Raw genomic sequence first — 25488 nt, forward strand, 5'->3', positions numbered from 1 at the left:
TGGGAGGTAAGAGGAGATGGTTGTTTGTGTACATGAGGCAGTTGCTACATTGCCTCAGGATGCCCAAGTTCACCAGGTTAATAGGAGAAAGCACAGGGAACTGACCTTTAGACATGCCTGAGGGGTGGGCATTAATAATAAGTACTGCAGCTGTTTCCTTGCAGAATGTTTAGTGCTGGTAGCACTTTTGTGTGCTACAATAATTGCTACAAGAAGTCTGGTGAAGTGCCAGATTAATAACCTAGTAAAAGTGCAGTAGAGGAGAGAACTAGCAGATCTAAGGGAAAAGCTGAAGACAGACTTTGGCACTGCTCAGAAGCTTACAAACAGTCCTGGATATAGCAAATCTGTATCTGGACTAGACTAGTTACAGGAAAGGCAGGAAACAAGCGCAAATGCGGGCATTTAAACCAGAAAGTTGAAAGAGAAGGAAAGACTTCCCAAACAGCCAATAAACTACAATGTCTGGGCCAGAAACAACTCCTCTTGTGGTAGATAGGCTGCCTAGTGCTTACCACTCCACTGACAAGCTAGAAGGCTTCCCTCTGACACGGAAAGGCTTGGGGGGCTTAGAAGCTTACAAACAGTCTTGGATACAGCAAATCTGTATCTGGACTAGACTAGTTATATGAAAGGTGGGAAACAAGTGCAAATATGGGATTTTAAATCAGAAAGTTGAAATATATGGAAAAAACTGCCCAAACAGCCAATGAACTACAAGGAAAGGCAGGAAACAAGTGCAAATGTGTAGAACAAATATAAAATCATCAGACTTATAAATTAATAAATATGAAAATAATAAGTGACTTCCTCCCTATAGTAGACCAGAGAGATAATGTGAGGTAAGGGAAAGATGACTGTAGAGATATTCAGTTTGATCAACTTATTCTGAACACACTACAGGCTAAAATACATGCACTAAAGTTAAATCAAAAACCAAATGATACTGTCAGTCAGTTGGAACTTAAAACTTAAATACAAATATTTTGAAATACTAAATCATAAAGTTTCAATAACCCTGGAAACTTTAAACTTCAGGCATGTTCAGTAAACCTTTTAATCTTGCATAAACCTGCTCTTAGATGAATAAACTAAATCATATCAAAGAAATTATAACACATATAAATAATATAAAAAAGAAAGAAGAACAAATATTAAAGGTAATCTTGAGGGTTTTAAAATATTTTATGAAAATATAAAATCACAGATCCACACAAACTGATAAATCCACAAAGCAGGAAACTAAGGTCCAGTTCACACAAACAGTATTTATTGAGCACTTTTGTCTCTTGAATAGAAACTTCATCAGAATAATACAACATGTTGCCCAACAGCCTTATATATACAATTCCAAGAAGTTGATTAACATTAATTAACTAATTGTTAAAATAATGCACTTAAAGAAACATTTTTAAAGAACCACACACATTATTTAGCACTCCAACTCACAATAGTGCAGACAAAAAAATATTTTTATGAAATACATAAGTAAAAATGTATAAAACAGATGTAAAACATATATTGGATTAAAAATAGGCCAAGAAATATATATATATATATATATATATATATATATATATATATATATATATATATAAAGATGTACAACAATTTGCCATGGTGTCCTAAAATGTGTCCCCTACACATGGTCGACATTTCATAATGTCGAAGATCATATGGCTTTGACCATATGATCGACATTTGAAATGCCAACCATGCGGAACCGGCATCTCTGTACAGTGTGGAATGGAAAGATTTCTATTTCCGCACTGTAGTGCGATCTCAGAGTTGGTATATTTAAGTTACGGGGTGCGGGGGGCATAGCCCCTCCCTGCTAGTAGTTAAAAAGTAAGATAATGGTTGTGTGTTTTATTTTTTTTTTTCATGTTTGAAATTTCAGGAGTCGAACATATGGTCTCGGCCGTATGGGTTTTGGCTTTCTGAAATTTCAAACATGTACAGAAGACCTCCTAATATTTGTATCTATACATGTCATATAAAAAAATTGTGCCTTAAGCCTAAGAACAGAGCTGATGGATACTGCGCTATTAAGTCCTGGGGCTTATGATGCATTAGTCCTAATTTGCCATTTAAGCTTTGACAATTCTAAAAAATCATTAAGTGGCCCTCCTCTTTCTCCCATTCTAACCTGTTCTATAATAATGAATTTAAACACATGTCCTTCATTGGCAGCTGCATGTGCTGCCAATGCATTTTTACCATCTTTTCTATGGATGTCATAGTAGTGTTGGTATATTCTGCTCCTAAATGCATTTATGATTTTACCAATATAGAAACTCGGACATTGGAGCAGAGGGCCAAATAAACTACTGCTACAAGAGACTTTTCCACGTATAATGTATCTCCCATAATTGGGAATCAATATCTCCTTAGCCTCAATAATATGTTGGCATTTTAAGCAATAGCAACATTTTACCATCCCCGTCCCTGTGTCTAGGTCATATTTCTGCCTTTCCAGCATGTTTTTAATACTACAATCCTTTTTGTATACAATACTGGGGACAGGACCTAGTAGCTGTGCCTGTTTTGCATCAATACTAAAAATGCTCCAGTTATGCTTGATGATGTTCCTGATATTATAAAAATGTTGATTAAATTTAAAGATAGCTGATTTATTAAAGAAATTTCTGGTCTCATGGTTTTCCTTATTTAATGACCCTTCTTCTTGTGATTATGTTAAAATTGTCTATTCTTTCTAATTCATTTAAATTACAAAAGAGCACTTTTACTTTTTACATTCACTATAGAACCCTTTACTAATAGCATTAGATAGAATAAGAACATTAATGGTATCAAAATAAAAGAAGATTTTGAACTAAATATTCACCTCTTTGTTGATAATAAATTACTAACAACAGGAAATATAGATAATTCATTAGAACATATAATTAGTTATATGAGTCAGTTTGAAGAAATCTCAAACTTAAGATTTAATCATAATAAAAACAAGTACATTATTAATTAATAACAAATTTAAAAAAATCATATAAAATATTCTAACTTCAATTGGAATAGCAATCAAATGATATACCTTGGTACAACCATTATGTCTACCAGTAAAGAAATGATGCAAACAAACTTTCAACAGGTTGTTGATAAAATTTTAAGTTTAATCAAAAACTGGAACAAATTCTTCTTTACCATGGAGGAATGATTAGTGCTTATTAAGATGGTAATTCTCCCTAAAATATTATTTGTCTTATGATCTTTAATACTATCTCCAACAAAAAAAAATGATGAAGCAGATAAATAATATTCTACTTACATTTTTTGCCATGCTAATAAACCATGAGTTTCCTTGGATTGGGACAGAAAAGGTTGTGATAATGGTGGAATAGGATTCCATGATATTCAATTGTATGCTACTTCAACAATTGTAAAAAGTTATAGCATTGTGGATAAATTAATCTTATAATTCAAATGGAAAGAAATACATCAACAAATATTATTAGTAAATAATACATATATCACAACTAGTCATAAACAAATAGTCCCTAGTAGTTTTATCTGGTTATTAAAAGATTTTTGGGTAAATGGAATTACACCCTCTTCTCAAATTTCCTATTTAAATAATATAATTTCCTCTTTTCAAAAGTTCACATATTCTAACCATGGTATTAAAGACTTAATATTTATTTGTTTCTAATTGCATATACCAATAACTACTTAGAAATTTACAACTTCAGCAAAATACTAGTATTGAAACAACAAAGTAACTTTTTATTGGCATCAATTCTTAAATGGTACATATATATATATATATATATATATATATATATATATATATATATATATATATATATATATATATATATATATATATATACTGTTGAAAATCTAAGGTCCAAATACAGTCAAGATTCTGAGAATTGGTTAATTTAGAAATATTGAGAAACGTTGTGAACACAAAGATATCTAAAATATTTAACCTAGATAAGAAATTATTCCCCAAATTATTGGAATTCTTAATAAATATCAGTAATAATGCAATGAAAAATAAATCATATTTGTCACAAATTTATACAATTCTCAAGTTAAATTTCACACAGTTAGACAATTCCTGTTGGAATTATTCCTCAAAAATCAATAATGAAGACTTCTCTGAAAAATACAAGAAAATAATATAAATAAATTTACAGATAAACCACATCTTCATCATATCAGAAACTTTTCAGTAGTAAATTCTTGCACTTAGCTTTTGTCACTCCTAACAAAATTACAGTTATGTGTAAATCAGATAGAATTAAATGGAGATATGATTCTGATATAATAGCTTTTTTGGAAGCAATGGTATATGTACAGATTACAGATAAACCACATCTTCATCATATCAGAAACTTTTCAGTAGTAAATTCTTGTACTTAGCTTTTGTCACTCCTAACAAAATTACAGTTATGTGTAAATCAGATAGAATTAAATGGAGATATGATTCTGATATAATAGCTTTTTTGGAAGCAATGGTATATGTATGTGAAGTCATCTCCCCTTTTTGAGAAGAAATCAATAACTTCATTCAAGGTCTTTGGTTGGATAAATTTAATATTTCTAAATCATTAGTTTTATTTAATGCTCTGATCCCTGAGTTAATTCCAAAAACCTAAATGCCTCTTCTTTGGTCTATTCTTGCTATAGCCAGAAAAGTAATTACTAAAAATTGGAAAGTAAAGCTACCCCCTTTGGTGTTGAATTCATTAGTATGGCAAACATTGTTTGCAGTAGTGAATTACATTCTACAAAGATGAGAACTTCTGATATTACACATTCATATAAATCTTGGCTTAAAGACTTGCTTGAAAAATATCAATTGCTGATATGTATAACTTTGATGTATTAATCAGCTGTGGACCTATGTAAATAGTTACTTATTTGTTTTATAACTGATTTTTTTATCTATTGTTTTAAAACCAAAAAAAAAATAAAAACAAGTTAATCTTTCTTAAACTTTTGAAAGAATGGCTAACTAATAGCATATATAGTAGAATTATATGGGTAGATATCATTCATAAGGAAACTGATAAAGAAGAAATTAAGAAGTGGAGACCTTTAACTCTTACAGACACAATCATTACAAAAATAATTATATAGATAATACAGGTAAGAATCAGTTCTACCTTATATGAAGTACTAAGTGCGGGAATGTATGGTATTAAAGGAAAATAAGTCTGTGAAATGTTACTTCTTTTTAAGGAAACAACTGATTATATTATTTGAGAAAAGGTAGAATGTAACATATTGGTATGTGATATTTTCAAAGTTTATGATAATATTGATCATTCTATGTTATGGGATATTTTAGCCATTGCAGTTTACCTTCTAATTTGATTAGAGTCAATAGATTAGTATATGACAACATGTGTAATAGACATTTTTGAAGGAATGGATTGTCAATGATATTAAAGTGCAAAAGTAAGTTACAAAAGGATTTATTTACCTTAGTAATGCTGTCACTGAAAACTGTCAAATATAATTTGACCAATGCAATACTGCCCATCAGACTCCATATTCCATTTATCTTACATATGGTTGATACAGATGATGTGATTATGATTGTCGGAAATCATGCATGGATAAAAAAATATATTATTACCACTGTAGAAAAATAATTTAGGTTTCTCAGAGTGACTCAACAGACATACATGTCAAGAATTGGGTTGTATTGCCCCTGTAGGAAATATAACTGGTTCAGCTATTGAAATTTATTTAATGGGGATTACTTCCATTGTGGCGACCCCTAACCGGGAAAAGCCGAAAGACACAAACAAACAAAACTTATGGTACATTATAGAAAATGGATAGTGTTTAGAATAACATTATGCAATACCTATATAAAATTAAAACTATGTGGTGCTCCTTTAAATTATCTTATTCTAAAAAGTATCCCTTCCATACATATATTAGTTAAACTACGTTATACAAGTGGAATGTATTGTTTTCCTATGAAAGTGGGGAAAAACTGCTCAATTTTGTTTGAAATTGTATGGAGATCTAAGCTGAATCCTATTCATAGAGATACTTTATATTGTAATAAGGATTAGAACCTAGAGCATTCTAATCTTTCAATAAAAAATTAAGTGTGCAACCTGCTGAGCCAGTGATACTGCAGTATTAGATAACAAATCTGGGTGAATGCCCTGGCTTTAGAGTATAGCAAGAACTACAAGAAGGTACAAGTCATACACAAGGAAAACACTTTTGGGTAGAGACAGGTCTCCATATTTGCAAGTATATTCCTTTGGTAAAGACACGTGGATTTGGTCTATTGCCATAGGCACTTTTATGACTTACCATTTTATCAGTCAAGTCAAAAACCAGAGCTCCAGCACCCTTGTATATGATCCCCGCTGTGTTGAAGAAGTATTCTGAGACACCAAAGCTAAGCATATGACTGTGATCCACAGGGAACTGCAGAGGTGGTGGAGCAATTGAAATCTTGGTGTTACCTGTAACATCAAGGAACTGACCCTGGGAACAGAAAAGTGTGAACAATAAAATAATTAATTTTTATTGCTTTCATTTTTCATTTTGTCACTGTACATATGAATATTTGGATAATCCAGGCTAGACAAATATAATTTCATTAAAGTAACTGCCAGGTGTGCAGCCTTAAGCTCTTAGTCTCCAGTCACAGAGAAATCATCTTCCAAAACTCATCAGTTTCCTAGTAGCCCTGCATTTAGGCAGACAGACAGACACACACATACATACACTATTATTACAATGAGAAGTGGAAGTAGTTTCTTAGAAAGCCAGTCCCTAATTTACTTACAGAAACAAATCATTGAATTGCTATTTTATATGACATGTTGCAATGTAAATCTATATATTTGGGCATTATTATTATAATACTACATACATCTTGTCAATAGTTCATTTAGGTTATTTTTGCCAGGACCACAGACAAATTGCATATATGGCTGTACATGAATGGCATCTTTGTAAATCCCCAGTAATTTTAGCATACTCAGATGTATGAAGTTCAAAAAATACATCCTACAAATTGAATTATCATTGTCATATGGTGTGCTTGTATACTTTTGCTTGTCTTATGTTAATATTGCCACTGCATTATTCACATGAAACTATTAAAACAGAGTGGAAAAGTCATAAAAAATACAGATTTACAAAGGAGATTGTGACAGCTGCCTCTATGATGCTAGGATTGGTGATGTCACTGGGGCCCTTAAGACCTTGCACCACCCCAGTTACAACTGCAACATTATAGATGCCTGTGTGTGTATGAATGCTGTTAGATATTCTACCCTGGGGATATGCAGAGAGACATCATTGAGCCGTCTACTAATTTCTTCAAAGAGCGAAAGGCCTGGCATCCAGCATTATTCCACCATCACCAAAAATGATGTCTAAATTCAAGAATAAAATGATTGGCTTCAGTAACTGACTAGAAATACACCTGTGTTGCCAGGAATTGCCTGTATCTTTTACCTCTTGGTTTTTGCTCTCCTCAAAATGTTTTGAAAGAAAGAGTTCACCTGATGGACATACCAACAGATAAATTTAGGCTTGCCACGCCATTATGAAATTTAAGGCCATCTATGAACTCAGGGTTGCAACTAATTCAAAAGACAACTGTAAGGTCTTCTTCAACCATGTTAGGAAGCATGGCGTTAACCAACAATTCTGTAATGAATGTATCTCCAATGATAACACTTTCTGTGATCTCAAGGACATTGCTTAAATTATTATGGGCAAATTCTCTTCTGACTTCATTCCAACTACCCCCTCAATTTCAGCTTTGTAAAAGACAGCTCCTGACCGCTTAAGGTGATTGCGCTTTTTTGAAAGGGTTACTAAGGTCATGGATAAAGGGCATACAGTCCACAATGCCTATCTGGGCCTTGCCAAGACCCTTGACACTATCACACATTTTGGGATTATTGACAAACTCTCATGCCTCAACATTAACATATGCATAATTTGCTGGGCAGGTAACTGACTATCTGATGGAATCATCCATGCCTGTAAAGTTGTAGTATTTGCTCTAGACATAAAAACATCACCAATGGTATTCATTAGAGCTCTGTCCTGGACCTCCTCCCGACTCAACTTTGGGATATATTTCTTTGATACAAAAGCTAATATCAGGAGACTTTGGCTAATGAAGTTTGCTGTTGATTCCACACTGTGAGCAGCTATCAACTCCTGATACTCAAGTTTGCCCAGCAAGAGCTGGACCAAACAAATGCCTAGTGTGTTTTTCAAGTTGGTTAATAACGTCCTAGATATTTTGGATTTTACTTCAGTTTAATTTTTTTTAGAATTATAGAATATATCAAGTGTTTACTCATGCATTTAATCTTCTTCTTCTTTTCCTTTCAGCTTGTCCCATTAGGGGTCGCCACAGCAGAACAATGGTCTGCAGAATGATTGGCAGTGGAGATTTATGGTGTTGAGTTGCCAGCCCAGTGCCCAACCTCTACAGAAGGCATACACACACACACACACACACACACACACACACACACACACACACACACACACACACACACACACACACACACACACACACACACACACACACACACACACACACACACACACACACACACACACACACACACACACACACACACACACACACACACACACACACACACACACACACAGTCTCACACCTAGGGCAAATTTAGTGTGTCCAATCCACCTTCAGCATGTCTTTGGGATGTGGGAGGAAGCCAGAGCACCCAGAGGAAACGCATATGACCACAGGGAGGACATGCAGACTCCACACAGAAGGCACCCCAGCCAAGAATCAAACCTGAGAGCCTCTTGCTGTGAGGCAGCAATGCTAACCACTGCACCACTGTGTCCACCCTTACTCATCCCTTTAGTATATTTAATATATTACTCATACATTTAATATATTTATTTATTACATTTATTTGTCTATTTTCAGGTGATATTTATTAGTTTTACTTATTTTATGCTTATTTATATTCCTAGAAAGTTTGCTTTTTTTCGGATGTTATGATCCGAATATTTGATTATGTATGAATCGCCTCACAGCAAGAGGTTCTCCAGTTCAATTCTCAGCTGGTGTGCCTTCTGTGTGGAGTCTGTATATTCTCCCTGTGGTTGCGTGGGTTTCCTCCGGATGCTCCAGTTTCCTCCCACATCCCAAAGATATGCTGTAGGTGGATTGGACACTCTAAATTTTCCCTAAGTGTGTGTGTGTGTGTGTGTGTGTGTGTGTGTGTGTGTGCGTGCGTGTGTGTGTGTGTGTGTGTGTGTGTGTGTGTGTGTGTGTGTGTGTGTGTGTGTGTGTGTGTGTGTGTGTGTGTGTGTGTGTGTGTGTGTGTGTGAGCCTTTTGTGGAAGGTTGGGCGCCGGGCTGGCAACTCAACACCATACAACTCCACTGCCAATCATGAGCGGACTGGTGATCCACTGTGGCGACCCCTAACTGGGATAAACAGAAAGGAGATGATGATGATGATGATTTGATTATGTATGAATGTATGATTTTATGTAGCTGTGTTATAAGATCAATGGTTCTGTTACCTCAATAGATAAAAATGTTTATATGTAACGTTTAGGCATCTTTAATTGTTTTAGTGTATTGTATATTGACTTTAAATTTTTGACTTTAATACAGAAAGTAGTTTAAATAGTGGACTGTCAAATATTGCATTGCATGAAACAAGATGTGACTTTATGTGGGTAAATGGAGTATGAATTTATCAAAAAAATGTTTATTGGTAATTAAGTAAAAGGTATGGAGTTGCATGTAGGTCATGTTCTTGGTAATCATTTGCAATGTTGGGACCTGTTAGACTGAGTCCTGAAATGCGAGACTGAATGACTGAAAGATTGCATGTACATATATCATGTCCTAGATGCCATTTCTCAGAATATTCTTTTTTTTCCGAGGCATTGCAATCTTGGAGTTAATATATATAAGTTAGGGGGGTGTGGGGGGGCTGCCCCCCTACAAAAAGAAGTTTTAAGTACAAGAGCAATTTTTGAGATTCAGTCTTCTTAAAACCTTCGGTCTTTTTTTCAGCTTTTTGGTACTTGGCATTTTGACTGCTGACATTTCAAAAGGGAGCCCATGTTCATGAATGTATAAACTAAGGCCCCACGATACTATGTTTTGAATAAATTATTGCATGTGGTCTGAATACCCAATATTTGGTGTGTATATGAGTTTGTATGTGTGTCTTAATCTCTTTTCTCCTTTCAATGTTCCTTTTTGCTCACTAATCAGTTTTCGGTTATGAGGGCATTTCTTTTGGCCATGTATTCTTCAGTAGTTAATCCTTTTGGCTCTTAGTTCTATATCTATTATTAGCACGATGGCTAAGCATTCATTTTATCCTCTTGGACCACACTTTCATGGATCCTATTATTCTCCTGTTATTCACCTTGTACTCTATTAACAAATACTTGTAAGTCCCTTTGCACCTTTTGAACGTACATAATTTTTGAGACTGCTTATGTGAAACATTTCCATATTTGAGACTAAAGTTTTAAATAACAAAGCACCTCTGTAGTACAAATTATGCTGTCCACTTAATGCTGTAAGCTGTTCCCAAAAATAATGAACTTGTTGGCTCTTCAAAAATACAAACCAAAACCAAACCAAAACGAAACAAAACAAAACAAAACAAAGCAAACAAAAAGCATGCAGAATAAAGTAATAGCATTGACTCTGACATTTAAAATGAAGAATTACTGAGAAATATTTATAAAATGATGCTGTAAAAATGTAGAATTACTGAGAAGCTTTTACAAAAAGATGCTGTAATTTTGCTATTGTTATGTAAGGAAAATATTTGATAAAAAATTCTCAGCACTTGTTTTTATGAAGTAAAGAGCACAGATGTTCTGACAACTTCAGACAAAAGGAAACTAGTGTGGATGAAAACATAATAATTGCCAGTTCACAGAGAAAAACAATTCCAAGTTGATTTTTTGCTGTAGACAAATATCTGCTTAGACAAGACTTGAGTATTTTTCTTAAATTCTTGTGTGACAATTGTCATACTCAAAAATGACATCTCAAAACACAGGGCTTGAAACTGTCATTTTCAAGCACTTGTGTTTCAGGAAAATGCCTGTATTTCATTTAGAGTATTATAAAGTGTTTTGAAGGAGCTATGCGCAGACAATATGTGATTACTGAGAAGGCTGTCTGAAATATGATTCAGTTTATCGCAAACACTTCCTTAACTGTTCATGTTCTTATGGGAAAAGTTTCTTTAAAGCTAAGAAAAAGAAAGTGTAGACTGCACAAAAGTTTGTTTTAGTAATGCTTTAGCAGTGGTTGAGGAATGCTCAGGTTTACTTTTATTATAGAGAACAAAGATTATAAATACAAAATTATACAATGCCTCCCCTAAAACGTGCATGCTGATTGGCCAGCTCAACCAGCGTGCCCGTTGTAAATCCCTCAATATACTAACGGGAAAAGGTCCGGTCGCCCGGACTTTTTCCGTTAGTATAAAACACTGTCTCGCTATGTTAAAAGAGTTTAACATAGCGACACAGGTTTAAAAAAAGCAACGGAGATCTCCATTGCTTTTTTTAAAGCTGTCTCACTATGTTAAACTCCTTTAACATAGCGACACAGTGTGTAAAAAGCTCTCCGTTGCTTTTTTTTTTAAAGCTGTCTCGCTATATTAAATGGGTTTAACATAGCGAGACAGCTTTAAAATAAGCAACGGAGATATCCGTTGCTTATTTTAAAGCTGTCTCGCTATGTTAAACCCATTTAACATAGCGAGACAGTTTTTTTTAAAAAAAAAGCAACGGAGATCTTGCGTTCTCCGTTGCTTTTGCCCACAGCTCTGATGTACTGCGTAGGCATGCGCAGTACATCAGAACTGCCGCAGAATACCAGACAGCTGCGGAAGGGCAGTAAAGAGGCATTATACAATGCCATTATTTAAGAAAAGTAATTATTTCTTTTCTTAAATAATGTCATTGTATAATAGCAATAACCCACTTCTGGGTGTGGGTAATGCTGGATTTACCCACGGTTGGCTTTGTTTGGTCCCTCGGGCTTCGCCCTCGGGACCAAACCACGCCAACCGTGGGTAAATCCAGCATTACCCACACCCAGGCGTGGGTTATTGCTATAATAATTAGCATGGCTAAAACAAATAATATTATGATACTTTTCTGTTGGAAATCAAAGACAGATTTATGCTTTCTTAATATTTTGCATCAGTAAAGATAATAATGGAATGTTTTTTGGGATGCAGTCCATTTTGAAGAACAGCTTGTTGATAGTTGTATAATCAAGTTGGACTTATCAAATAACTGGGCATATGCTGAAAGACAGACCACTAACACAAATTTGGAGGATCAGTACCTTATACAGAGATGATCTGTTCCTTTTTTTCCATGGAAACACAAGATAAGTTAGTATATGTTAGTATATATAGGAGTGAGAAGGACTCATACACCTCCTCCACATGATGGGGCAGGGGGAGCTTGCCTCTTGCAATAGTATTTATTTTTATAATTATAGCCTTTTGATTATTTAGCTGACAACTTCAGATGGGTAGTTTCAATGGATCAATGGATTTTCCCTTAGATGGATTGCGCTTAATGAGCACAATAGGTCAGATTTGTTTTATTATTAGTGTTGCTTCTTCTTTAATAAACTTCTTGTTTTCAAAACACAACTCCAAACCATATTTTACACATCATATTTATACCATTTTTTATTTTAAACTGCTTTTACTCTTGATGTTTCCTGTACCCCCAAAACACTAATTAATGTTCTCTATAATGTCTTCTTCTCCTGGTCTGCTGCATTACTTAACAATGCTGTTTTCTTGAACTTGATAAAATATTACTATTTGAATCTGTTTTAATGTGTTGTTCAACTAGATATGGACATTTTTAGGGGATACTAAAACTGAGGATATTTGGACAGGGTACCAAAGTAATTCCTGAACTCTTAAGTGGGTGCTGTACTGGTGATTCCTGCTGAGGACTACAAGGGATTTCATGCCACCAGGTGATGTATAGGTGAACTCTAATACTGTTAATGAAATAAAGAATGAATGTAATTCTACTGTTGATTTGGTGATGAAAACGTTGTACTTATTGAAGATAATTTACCATTGTCTGTATTACAGGGACATATTTCTATTCCTGATTCACAATCAGTTGTTTCAGAGTACTTTTTTGGAAGAAGTCATAACCATTTATTGTAAAGTTATCTTTACTCTTAATTCTTGCCAATGACCACCTTCTCCATGCTGCTTCTGCTACAGTCCTTTCATTGTTTGCTCTTCTCCACTTTCCTTTGACTACTGCTGCCTCTGCAGTGGATTCTTTACTTCTTACAAGACCATGCAACCACTGCTGTACAATCTATTGCATACTGCAAGTCATCAAAAGCCAATTTCTCTATCTCCCTTCCAGAGAACATACCTTTAGAATCAATTACTCCAGTGGTAGAACATCCCTTTGCCTCCTTATTAGCACTTTCTGTTGTGTACCTCTCACCTCTCCTCAGTCTTCTATACTTCAGTAATAAAATCTGGGATGAATTTAGAAATCATCTCAGTATATTGCACAGATGAAAATTACTTACAGCAACACATCTTTCCACTATGTCTCCTCATGATAACATCTTATCATCTGCTGGCTCACTTTCTTTCAAAAGCTTATCCAAAATGCAACCATCTAAACCACTTTCTTGACTCTCCATGATCTGGATGTCCCGATATTTTTAATTAACTCCACTGTTGACACCACTGCTTTCTACCATGATTGCTGTCCTCTCTTTATTAGTGGCAGCCCTCTGGTACAATCTAGTATTCAAAAACAAGCAAGGATTTATCTATCTATCTATCTATCTATCTATCTATCTATCTATCTATCTATCTATCTATCTATCTATCTATCTACCTATCTATCTATCTATCTATCTATATCGGAGAGCTACAGAATCCAGAAGACCAAAATCCGGAAAGTTCAAAATCCAGAAAACTCAAAATCCTGAAAACACACAATATACCAACACTTACTATATTCCAGCATAAGTACATACAGAAACATATTACCCTTCAATTATATGCAGGGGGGCAAGCCCCCCTGCACCCCCACACCCCCTACTACTTAAATATAACAACTATGAGACTGCATTTCAGTACATTAAGTGCAATCTTGGAGTTGATATATTTAAGTAGCAGGGGGTGTGGGGTGCAGGGGTGCTTGCCCCCCTGCTTATACTTGGAAAAGAGTAATATTGTTTGTGTTTTATTTGTTTCTGTATGTACTTCTGCTGGAATATAGTAAGTGTTGGTATATTGTGTGTTTTCAGGATTTTGAGTTTTCAGGATTTTGAACTTTCAGGATTTTGCTCTTAAGATTTTGGTCTTCAGGATTTTGGTCTTTCAGGATTCTGTAGCACTTATATATATATATATATATATATATATATATATATATATATATATATATATATATATATATATATATATATATATATATATAGTGTTCCTTGCATGCAGGAGGTGTGGTTTAATGTCATCAGTATGGATAGCTGAGCAGTGGAAATGTCGATGGTGTGTAATGCCAAGACAGGTACATCGAGTTGGATGGGTGAGAGTGCTTGTGCGTGTGTATGTGAGTTAGGGTTAGGGTCAGGGATGAGTGAAGGATAGGTGTTTGTGTGTGAGTAAGCATATTTTGGGGTGAGGGTCAGGGTTACTTTACGGGATAAATGTAGTGCTGTTTGTGTGTGTCTGTGTCTTGTGTAGTGGTGGTGTTACGGGAAGGTTTTTATGAAGGTAAGCAGCAGTGTTAGGGTTGACGGAAAGACAGTGTTAAGGGTAGGGTCAGCACCCATTACTAACAGGTGCAAAGGAGGTTGAGCAACCCTATATCCATCCTATTTAAATAATTTTTACAATTTCTTCATCAGTAATACAACACAATTGTATTACATACATCTTTAATTCCAGTTTCCTTAATCTCCGTCTATATTCCTCAATGTTTTGTGCACAGCCAGTTTCTTATTTCTGCCAATGCAGCTTCCTCACATATATTTGTGTTATACAGTAGTCTTTCACACCTTCTTTTCCAAAATACCCAGCTTGTAACAAATATGTTTTCCCATTTATCAATTTATTCCTTCCTTCTTTTCTAATTACTATACAGTATAATTTGCATATTCATTTCTTTGAAACCTTCACAACTGTATACATTTTTACACTTTTTCCAAAAAAAAAAAAGACATTAATTTTACATTCCTAAAAGCCATGTATTGCAGTTTCCTCTACCTTGCTGTACATTGTCTTCTATTGCTCTGTATTTCATACTTCCCTTAACAGGTAACTTGTTTAACAAAATACTCCACAAAAATTCTTCAGCTTCACAGAAATCTTCAAATCTTTTCCTTCTTTGCTTTTTTGCATTTCTGTCATCGTCTGATAAATCACTCCATGTATTTAGAAAAAAATCATCTTGCATAATTTTTTCATACTAATCATTTCTTTCCTGACTATATTCAGTTCTTTAATTTCCATACATTTGTTATTTACACAGTCCTTTCTTTGTGTAATCTCTTTTTTATCCCTTCTCTTCTTTTTTACTTGATTCCATATCTCTTCATACCTCTCATTTAACAATTTTACTGACGTTTGTTCTCCTTATTCACATTATTAATATTCCAAGATAGACAGATTCTTTGCTATTGTGTATTATCCCTCTTTTAATAGGATCCAGTCTCGAACCCCAGGTAAAAATTGAAAAAAAATTTCTAACAACTCCTTTCCCATTTTTCTGGACACATATAATCTCCTCCGTGAGCCTCGACTCTAGATGATTGTCACTGCTGAAGAGACACAGCGACCCTTGTGGAAAATGTGGAAAAAAAATTAGTGTATGGATGGACTGATGTTTATAAACTCCCCAACATAAGCAAGGTTACCCAAAATATATGTATTTAAAGTTTACTCTTTCTTATTACACAAATTAAAATTTTGTGCCATACCAGTAACAGTAATTTTATTTCTTCCAGTTTCTCTTTCCATTGATTTCCTTTCTACTATAATAAATCCAACTCATGTTATTTGTTTCACCAAGCCCCTTACTTTTATCTTTATACAATCTTAGAACTATATTTTTAATAACTTCTCAATTCTTATAATACTTTCATTCACCCATCCTCTATTTTTTTTTGCAATAATAACTAAATCATCTACATAAGAAAAACATTGGTATCTCAGTTTCCTTATTTTATTTCTTCCAGTTTACTTTCCATTGATTCAGTATGTTTTCACATTCCCCAAACGTAACCCATAATATAGTAATTTCCTCCCTATTATAATAAGTCCAATTCATGTTATTTACTTCACCAAGCCTCTTTTATACAAGCTTACAGCTATATTTTTAATAACTTTTGAATTGTTATAATACTTTCATTCACCCATCCTCTATTTTTCTGCAATAATTAAATCATCTATGTAGGACAAACATATGGTATCTCAGTTTCTTTTCCCATCTTCCGACATACTTCATCCATTTCTGAAATTGAAATTTGAATACCTACATTCATTACTAGAATAAAATACATATACTTAAGGGATACTCCTGGTTAACTTCCATTCTTACTCTGATCTATTTCCCTATCCATTCATTTACCATTAGTTTCACCCATTAATTTTTTATATATTTCCACCATTTTTTAATTTATTACATATGCTTCCATAATTCCTCATATCACCTCACAAATTATCTTATTTTATCAAATGCTTTCTCTATTTCAATAAGGAATTCCTTCATTTGCCTTGGCAAGTACCAAGAAAATAATTTACTCAGAATTCTAACCTTATCCCTTATGTTCCTTACCCTCCTATCTAGTTTATTGCCACATCCCTTGATCCACTCATTTTCCCACATACATAAAGTTGTCTTTACTTTTTGACCCTTTTTCAAGTTCTTTCTACATTGTCTCCTTTAAGTTCCTTTTACCTACCTGATTGCTTTTCTTCTTCTTCTTCATATTATTAGTTGAGTATATCACTTTTTATTTTCCAGATTTATTGGCTTCCATATTGATACAGGCTAGAACAGGGGCGGTGATAGACACAGGTAGATGGACAGGAAAATAAAGTAGGTAAAATAAATGAAGAAAGTAATGTGTCATGGAATACAAATTATAAAACACAGACTGGATGACTTGGAGGATAGTCAAAAAGTCAGACAGGTTTCTAGTGAAATCTCTCATAATTATTCAGTAACTCCTGGGAGGAGGTTAGTTTCAGGAATTTGGAGGTAAAATAGCTCTTATAAATTGGAGCAATGAACTCACCAGATGACTGCAATCTGGTCAGCCTAATAACACTAATAGGTACAATCATGGAAGGAATTTCAAAAACAAGATTAATCATCTTCCTGAGAGAAAATAAATTACTGAATATAAACTAGCACTTATTTACATTCAAGAACCTATACCAGACCATCCTGGTGCAGTTTAATAACTGGGTAACAAGGGAGGTGGGTGAAACAACCTTTTAGGCATGGTCTTCTTGAATTTATAAGATCTTTGATTCTACATTATAAAGGACACAGTTAGGAAAACTAATGGGTATGGACCAAAGATAAAAAAAAAATGTTGGGCACATCTCTTTTGGTCAAAGTATTACTGGAAGGAGATACAAAAAACAGTGTTTTGTTCTAAAGTTCACACAAAAGATCAATGATGTACAACGTATGCTTTGAATTTACCAATGAGAGGGATTAACAGGGTGACCCTCTATGGTGATGGAGCAAGAGAGTTGGCAATAGGCAAATAAGCATCATGACAGATGTGGCTTGGCTAGCAGGCAGTTCAGAAAGATGTCAACATGTATATAATCTGGATAACTGTAAGATGTTGCACCTTGGCTATGATAGATTAGGAGTAAAATACAAGCTGCTGCATGCTAATGTTTTAGGGTAAAGGGCTTAAACGTGGCTTGGTGGGAGATAATCTCTACATTTATGGGCCACTAAGAGCCATGTGAGAGGGTAGCAGCAAATGCCAGCATGATGCTCAGACATACTGCGTTAAAGATTAACTTCAGGGTATGTAAGTTATGCTTCTAAGTATCAAGATTTGATAAGACTCCAGCCACACCATGCTATATTCTGGAAACCATTCCATATCTAATTGAGGATGTGCAGAAGGAAGCAATGAGGAATGCAGGGGGTCCAAATGGAGCAACCTATGAGGTAACAATCAGTAGTTTGGAACAGTACTCTCTGGGAGCCTGGAGAGAAAATTAGAATATAACTAGGTAAAAATGGTTATGGGGAGAACTGATAGATCAGGCAGGAAATGTGGTGAACTGTAACTAAAAGAGAGTCCCAGGTCAACAGGACATGCGAAAGTGTTTCATTACTGAGAGAGTGGTATTCGAGTGGAATCAATTGCTAGAGTAAATGCAGAGGGTAAATGGATGGATTGAAGAAGGCTTGGGATAAGTAGTACAGAGAGCGGGAAAGAATGGAAAGGCAAGCACAGGTAGCTTTCTGCAACAGCTGTACAGACTAGATTGACCTCAGTTCTCCTTCTGCTGGCAAAATATATGCTTTTCCTCAGCCAAATATTTTACAACACACACCAGGTTTCAGTAAAAAAATGCAGACAGTCTTAAATGCAAAACACCCATCAATGTCTTGTCAGTTTCCATTTTAAAGACCCATTTACCAGGGTGCATTTTTGAAACATTGTGCTAAAACTTCTCAGTGTTTAAGTGTAATTTACACATCTCCCATGATGACTTGAAGTAGGGAGTTTTCTATGTAGTTTTGTACATATGTCAGTACATATGTACTCAGCACAGTTGATTTGTTAACATATAAAGTGAGCAAATCATTAGTCCTGGTTATTGCTGCAACAGTTACTTGCTACAAGAGTGAAGTAGCCAGTGCATGTTCATTCACTTTGCTGCAGTCACTTTTTGTGCATAATAAGTCAGGACACTGTAGTAATGCATACAAGTTGCACTTTTTAAGAATGCTCTTTTGTATTGTCATCACTAAGGCTTATACACAAGATGCTTACCTTAAAATGCACATCCAGGGCTTCAGCTGTTGCCAGTGGTGGACCAACAAGTGAGTAATCTATAGCAGCAAATCTGTCGATCTTTGTATTAACTGCAAAAAGATAATATTACAATGATTCAGTGATACAATTCTTAGGATTTTTAGCTATTTTCCATAAAAAAAAGTTATTTAGGCTTGCTTTAAAAGTGCAGTGGTTAAGTAATATTAATTTGTGGATAATGAAGACAAAAGAATTCCGAGAAGGATATGTAAAGTGTCAGCAAAAATACTAGAAATTGTTTATTTTAGCAGACATTTAAAAAAAAAATCTTTTCAGTCTTTTATTCTTTTTGTCTTCATATTCTTGAGATGTAAAACTATTATATCTTTCTTTCTTATCACAGTATAAATGCAAATTAAAGGAGAGGCAGGCTTTATAAACATCTTTTGGGCATCTAGACATGATATGTGAGATCCCAGTATATACTGCACTTTTACAAGATAACCGAGTATTAATAGTCTACTGTTTAAAGAGTAATTTTCTAATGGCAAAAAGTTTGTTAAAGCAAACTAAATGTCCTGCTGTTTTCTGTAAATGGAATATATGCACTTTCCAAAATGCAAGTTCATCAAAGTGCAGTTTTCCTACATTTGGATCCCCTTGAAACTAGATTTTAGACCAATTTCCCCGAGGAGGTTTGATCTTGAAGTTGGCTATACAAGTTAATTAGGGTATGAGTGCATAGCTCCCCCCAAAAGTGGTGTTAGGGTGTTTTGCTCCAAAAGCTGAAGATTACTTGTCATCAACTGCAAAACTGGAGAAACTGCACTTCAATGACTTTGCTTTCTGGGAAATATAGTAGATCCTCTGCAAACTCTTACATATTGGAATAAAAAATAGCTTACAGATCACATACATTTTATGAGAAACACCATCACTGATTGACACCATAACTTTTGGCAAATTTTGCTTGTGTTAGAGAGCCTTACTAAATTAGAATCATTAACTGTTAAATACACTTAGGTGTTTAGTTTTACTGATCCAGTTTACTCACTCCCCACTGGAACAAGGCAGTGGTGAAACTCTACTCTCACTTCAGAATCTGTTTCTTCAAGAAACTCATGGTACATGACATTAGGCCTGATGTCAGCAGATATGTGCTACTGCTCCAGTTTTAATAATGTGTTCCCAACAGTTTGGCCACAATCTGCACAAACCAACACTGCCTACAAAATATGAACAAGGGCTCTTGGTCTTTCATTTTTCATGTCTTCTTTCACTTTGGGCCTCTTGACCCACCATTAATACTTTTTCACTATGCTTATCTGGATTCCAGCTGAGGGTAGGAAACTTTAGGTTAGGTTCATTTACCCACAACCTACTTTTCAAGGAGCTACACTTTTCACCTACCTGATAGAGCTTCCCCAGAGGCATGTCCTAAGATTCTTCTAATCCTTGATGAACCAAGGGGGTGGGGAAAACCTTCCAATGGTTTTCAGTGGAGACATAACATTCTGTTTAACTGGTTCATCAAGGATCAGGAGCCATTTTAAGACTAGCCAGTTTCCCTTTTGGTGCTTGAATTAACCTATCCCATTTGCTGTTAGATTGGCCTTACTCATGCCAGAGTCAATAATTATATATTAGCCCTAAAGAAAATAACTGGGATCATACTATAGATAAATTGGGGGGACTTGTGCATAGGATAAAGCATTTAGGCCTTCCTCTTTCCATTAGTGGTACAGGTGACAGACCTGGGTAAGGATTCTGTTACCCATCCATAGATCAAAGTTGTGCTTGATGGACAGTGATGAGCTCTGTTTAACACGGAAAGGGAGTCTGTTGCAGAGCAGTGGTATCCCCTGTGACATATATCTCTTCCTCCAGTTCATTATGTTGATGTTGCATAAGGAGTTTTAGATCCCTTGACTGAGTATTTCTGATGCCATTTGACTTGCTGATGTGCAGAGGTCCATGAGTATTGTGTCTGAGGATGCCTCATATGCCAGACACAGGTCACCACTTGGCACTCTGTAAGATAGTGAGTATAGTGATTGGGATTTGACTTGGCCAATTTAAGACATATTGTTTAGGCCTTGTCTCCTTTCTGTGGGTGTTCCAGTTGTTGTATGTGTCTGGACAGATACACGCCAAAAGAGGCATTATACTCAGTGATCGTCCTAATGAGGGCTGAGTAGAGGGAGCAATGACCTCCCTAGATCTACACAAAATCCCTTTGTTAAAAAGCTGTGCAATATAGAAGAACTTTCATCCAACAGTGGACACATGTTGGTCAAAATTTAGGTAACTGTCTACATAAGTTCCCAAATCCAAAACAACTGGGTCAGCTCTTAGGGGTATATTGTCATTGTGATAATTCCCTGTGATAGATCATTTTCCAAATTATACAATAATGCATTTTTTGACATTTAGTTTCGGCCCATGATTTTGGAACAAACCTTCCTGCAGGATAGCTAAGTCATTTGGAGATTCAGTGACTGCTCCTAGCTTTCAGTCATCTGCAAACTTAGAAAGGCAGAGCCCTTTGGTATTGACTTTTATTTCCGAGAAGTAGATGCCAAACAGGACAGGTGCCAGCACTGAATGCTGGGGGACCCCACTGGTGACTGGCCTCTTTGTCAAGGAATTCACCTATTTGATCTTCTGCATCTTATCTGTGAGTCAGTTGGCAATCCCGTGGGTAATGTAGTTTTTCCCACAGTTTATTTAGCTTTTCTACTATGCCTGAATTGACGATTGTGCCAAAAGCCAGGACAAGGTATGCACTGTATACTGTTTTACCTTCATCTATTGATTTGGTGACCTTTTCAAAAATGTTCACCAGGTTGAGTAAGAATGACCTGCCCTTGATGAATCCAAACTGTGATGGGTCCAGTCTTTGTTGGTTCCCTGTGTCATAATACATTAGTTTCATGTGTAAAGTTCTATTTTATGCAAGGGAATAACTGTAGCTGTTTTCCATTCACTTGGTACAAAACCTACATGTAGGCAAAGGTTGAACAGTGTTGTTAGGAGGGTTACTAGTGCTGTGGTGTTGTGGTCTAGCAGTGTTGAATTGGAATTCAAGTGGTTCAGAGATAGGCAAGAATCACATAGGATCATAGGATCATAGGAGGTTACTAGGCTAATGGTTCTGGGGCCCTTACAAGCCTAGCCAAAAGATTAACTCCAAAAAAGAAACCTCAGTCAGCACCTGTCACTCCTGTCAATGAGGCACATGAAGCAAAAGTTCATCAGCAACAAATTTACACGTCTCTGAATCAAACACTTAATCCAGTTGTAACAACTGCTTTAGGTGCTCCCCCTATCAATCCATGCAACACTCTTGCCCAGGCACGTACAGGCAACTAGACAGACACACACACACACACACACACACACACACACACACACACACACACACACACACACACACACACACACACACACACACACACACACACTCACACAAAAGACTGATTCAGTTACAAGTAAAGACCCTACACACATACATACACAGTGACACACACAAACACACACACAAATACAGCCTGACACACAACACACACACACACACACACACACACACACACACACACACACACACACACATACACACACACACACACACACACACACACACACACACACACACACACACACACACACACACACACACTGACATGCGCACACGTGCCTGTAAGCAGACACACTCAAAAACATACACTCCCATGCACACACATGCCTATATACAAATAAGCATGCACACACACACACACACACACACACACACACACACACACACACACACACACACACACACACACACACACACACACACACACACACACACACACACACACACACACACACACACACACACACACTTGCAGTACTTGTCTGCTCTTGAGATATTAGACCTGCTGCTGACATAGGCAGCAGTGGGTGCTCACTATAAAACTACATATTCAGTGCTCAGTCCTCTCTGCACTTCTTTGAAACATTACAACATAGCTTGTGTTTGAATTCATCTACCATGCTTTACACAGTTAACTTCCATTAGCCACGTCTCAGACTGCAACATGCAGCATTATCCAGCAGAAAAGTGTAGTGCCACAACATATCCCTGCAGCCCTGCACTAGTAACTGCATTATGCCATCATAACACATAGACAAGTCCTACTAAAAACAGGATTGGGCAGTGCATTATGTGTTTACTTATGCCTACTTCTGATTTGACTAACAGAAATTAAATTTGGGAAAACACATAGAATATGCCAGATAATTAGCAGCAGACAACCTCCCAAGTGAATACCTACAAATCACAGCTGATGCTCTGGCCTACCCAGTATCCATCTTGATTAACCGATCTCTGTCAGAAAGTTACATTCCCACATTGTGGAAAGTCTCACATATAATTCCCCTCCACAAAGGCGGACCCTCTGCAGAACTAACCAATTACCGCCCCATAGCTATTCTCTCTCCACTCTCCAAAATACTAGAGAGATGCATACACTCTCAGGTCTCACACTACCTCCTTACTAACAACCTCCTTTCCAGTACTCAGCATGGTTTCCGACCAAACCATAGCACCACCACTGCCTTACTCTCCTTTACAAACACTATCCTTCAGCATAAAAACAATGGCTATCTCTCCTCTGCTACTTTCCTAGACCTATCTAAAGCATTTGACATGGTCCCACACAAACAACTTATCTCTGTCCTCAATAACCTATCCTTCTCACAATCAGTCACCAACTGGTTTCAGAGTTACCTGTCTGACCGCCAACAATCCGTTGTATGGCAGAATGACATATCTCCCCAACTACCTGTCTCCATAGGGGTTCCCCAAGGATCCATCCTTGGACCCCTACTTTTCTCTGTTTACACCAATAATCTAGCCTCTGCCACCAAACATGGCACACTCATCCAATACGCAGATGACTCTACCATCATCTGCTCAGCCCAGTCCCTACCCAAACTACAAAAAGTCACACAGGAAGCCTTTTCCTCTGTTGAAACATGGTTATCCGATGCCCAATAAATACTCAACCCAAACAAAACTAAACTACTCATCTTCCAACCCACCAAACTTACTCAAAACAACTCTCACTTTAACATCACAGCAAAAGACAACACCACTATATACCCAACTGCACACCAAATTGCTAGGAGTGGAAATAGACAATAAACTAAAATTTGACATTCACATATCCATGACCATAAAAAAAGTCCACAAAAACCTAGGAGCATTGTGCAGAAATAAACAATTTCTCACCAAAGCAGCAAAGATTTCAATAGCAAATTCCCACCTTATCTCCACCCTACTTTATACCTCTCCAGTATATACCAACCTAAGGCAATGTGATCTAAACAAGTTAGAGACCTGCTACAACAAAATTGCGGCATCCTACCGTAGTCACCACTGTCTCTCACTTGCTGAACTGGGCTGGCTTGAACTCCCTCACCTCCTTCAGTGGTATCAACTCTCACTCACCCACAAACTAGAAAACCATCCACTAAATGTCCCATCCCTCCAGAATCTACTCCAACCCTATCGCACCACCAGACCACTAAGATCCAGCAACAAAAATCACTTGCAGATCACTAAAGCCAATAACTCTGCTGGTGAAGCACTATTCTCTTGCACCATAGCCAAATTATGGAAATCCCTCCCACCCACAATTACCTCCCATCATGCACCCACTTCAAAACTTTACTAAAAGCACACCTAAAAACATGCTGGCTATGCCCTTGCAACTCCCACTCTAATATCATCCACCCCATCCAACTACTACCTTTCTTTCACCTCCACTAACTACCTTGATGATAGCAAGCTCAGATGCTCATAAGCCTAGTACTTATTATACAGCAGGAACTTCTCATTGTTACATTTGTTAATGCCTGTTATGTACTTCACAGATAAAGATTCTAGTTGTCTACTGATGTACTATATTCTTCATCTGTAAATATGTTGTAAGTAATTTCTATGTTAAATTGTTAATCGCTATGTAATCCAGTGTAACTACTGTCTGTTTATTTTACTGTGGAGCTTTTCTCCCCGGGCCTCCGCTGAAAATGGACCTACGTCCAGTCGGACACTCCCGGTCAACAAATTTAAATAAATAAATAAATAAATAAATAAATAAATACTGGAGAAATTAAATCACTCACACACACACACACACACACATATATATATATATATATATATATATATATATATGTATATATATATATATATATATATATATATATATATATATATATATATATATATATATATATATATATATATATATATATATATATATATATATTTATCTATAGAGAGAGATATGGGGAAACAGTATTGTTGAATCTATATATGGTCAACAGGTATGCAAGATCATACATTATTTGGGGTAGGGCAATATGCCCTTTCCTCAATATTGTGCAATCTTGCAGTTAATA

General features: G+C 36.0%; 1 protein-coding gene across 1 annotated transcript in view; it reads right to left on the reverse strand.

Annotated features, from left to right (window-relative positions):
• LOC122817052 (bactericidal permeability-increasing protein-like) overlaps positions 1-25488 on the reverse strand; it is a 442831-nt gene that overhangs the window by 181348 nt on the left and 235995 nt on the right. The window contains exons 7-8 of the mRNA XM_044090194.1: positions 19054-19145; positions 6307-6483 (exon numbers count right to left, since the gene is read on the reverse strand). Coding sequence (XP_043946129.1) covers positions 6307-6483; positions 19054-19145 — 269 coding nt within the window. The remainder of the gene's footprint in view (positions 1-6306; positions 6484-19053; positions 19146-25488) is intronic.

This window comes from Protopterus annectens, chromosome 12.part0 (assembly GCF_019279795.1).
Source record: "Protopterus annectens isolate FY-2018-M chromosome 12.part0, PAN1.0, whole genome shotgun sequence".
NCBI lineage: Eukaryota > Metazoa > Chordata > Ceratodontiformes > Protopteridae > Protopterus > Protopterus annectens.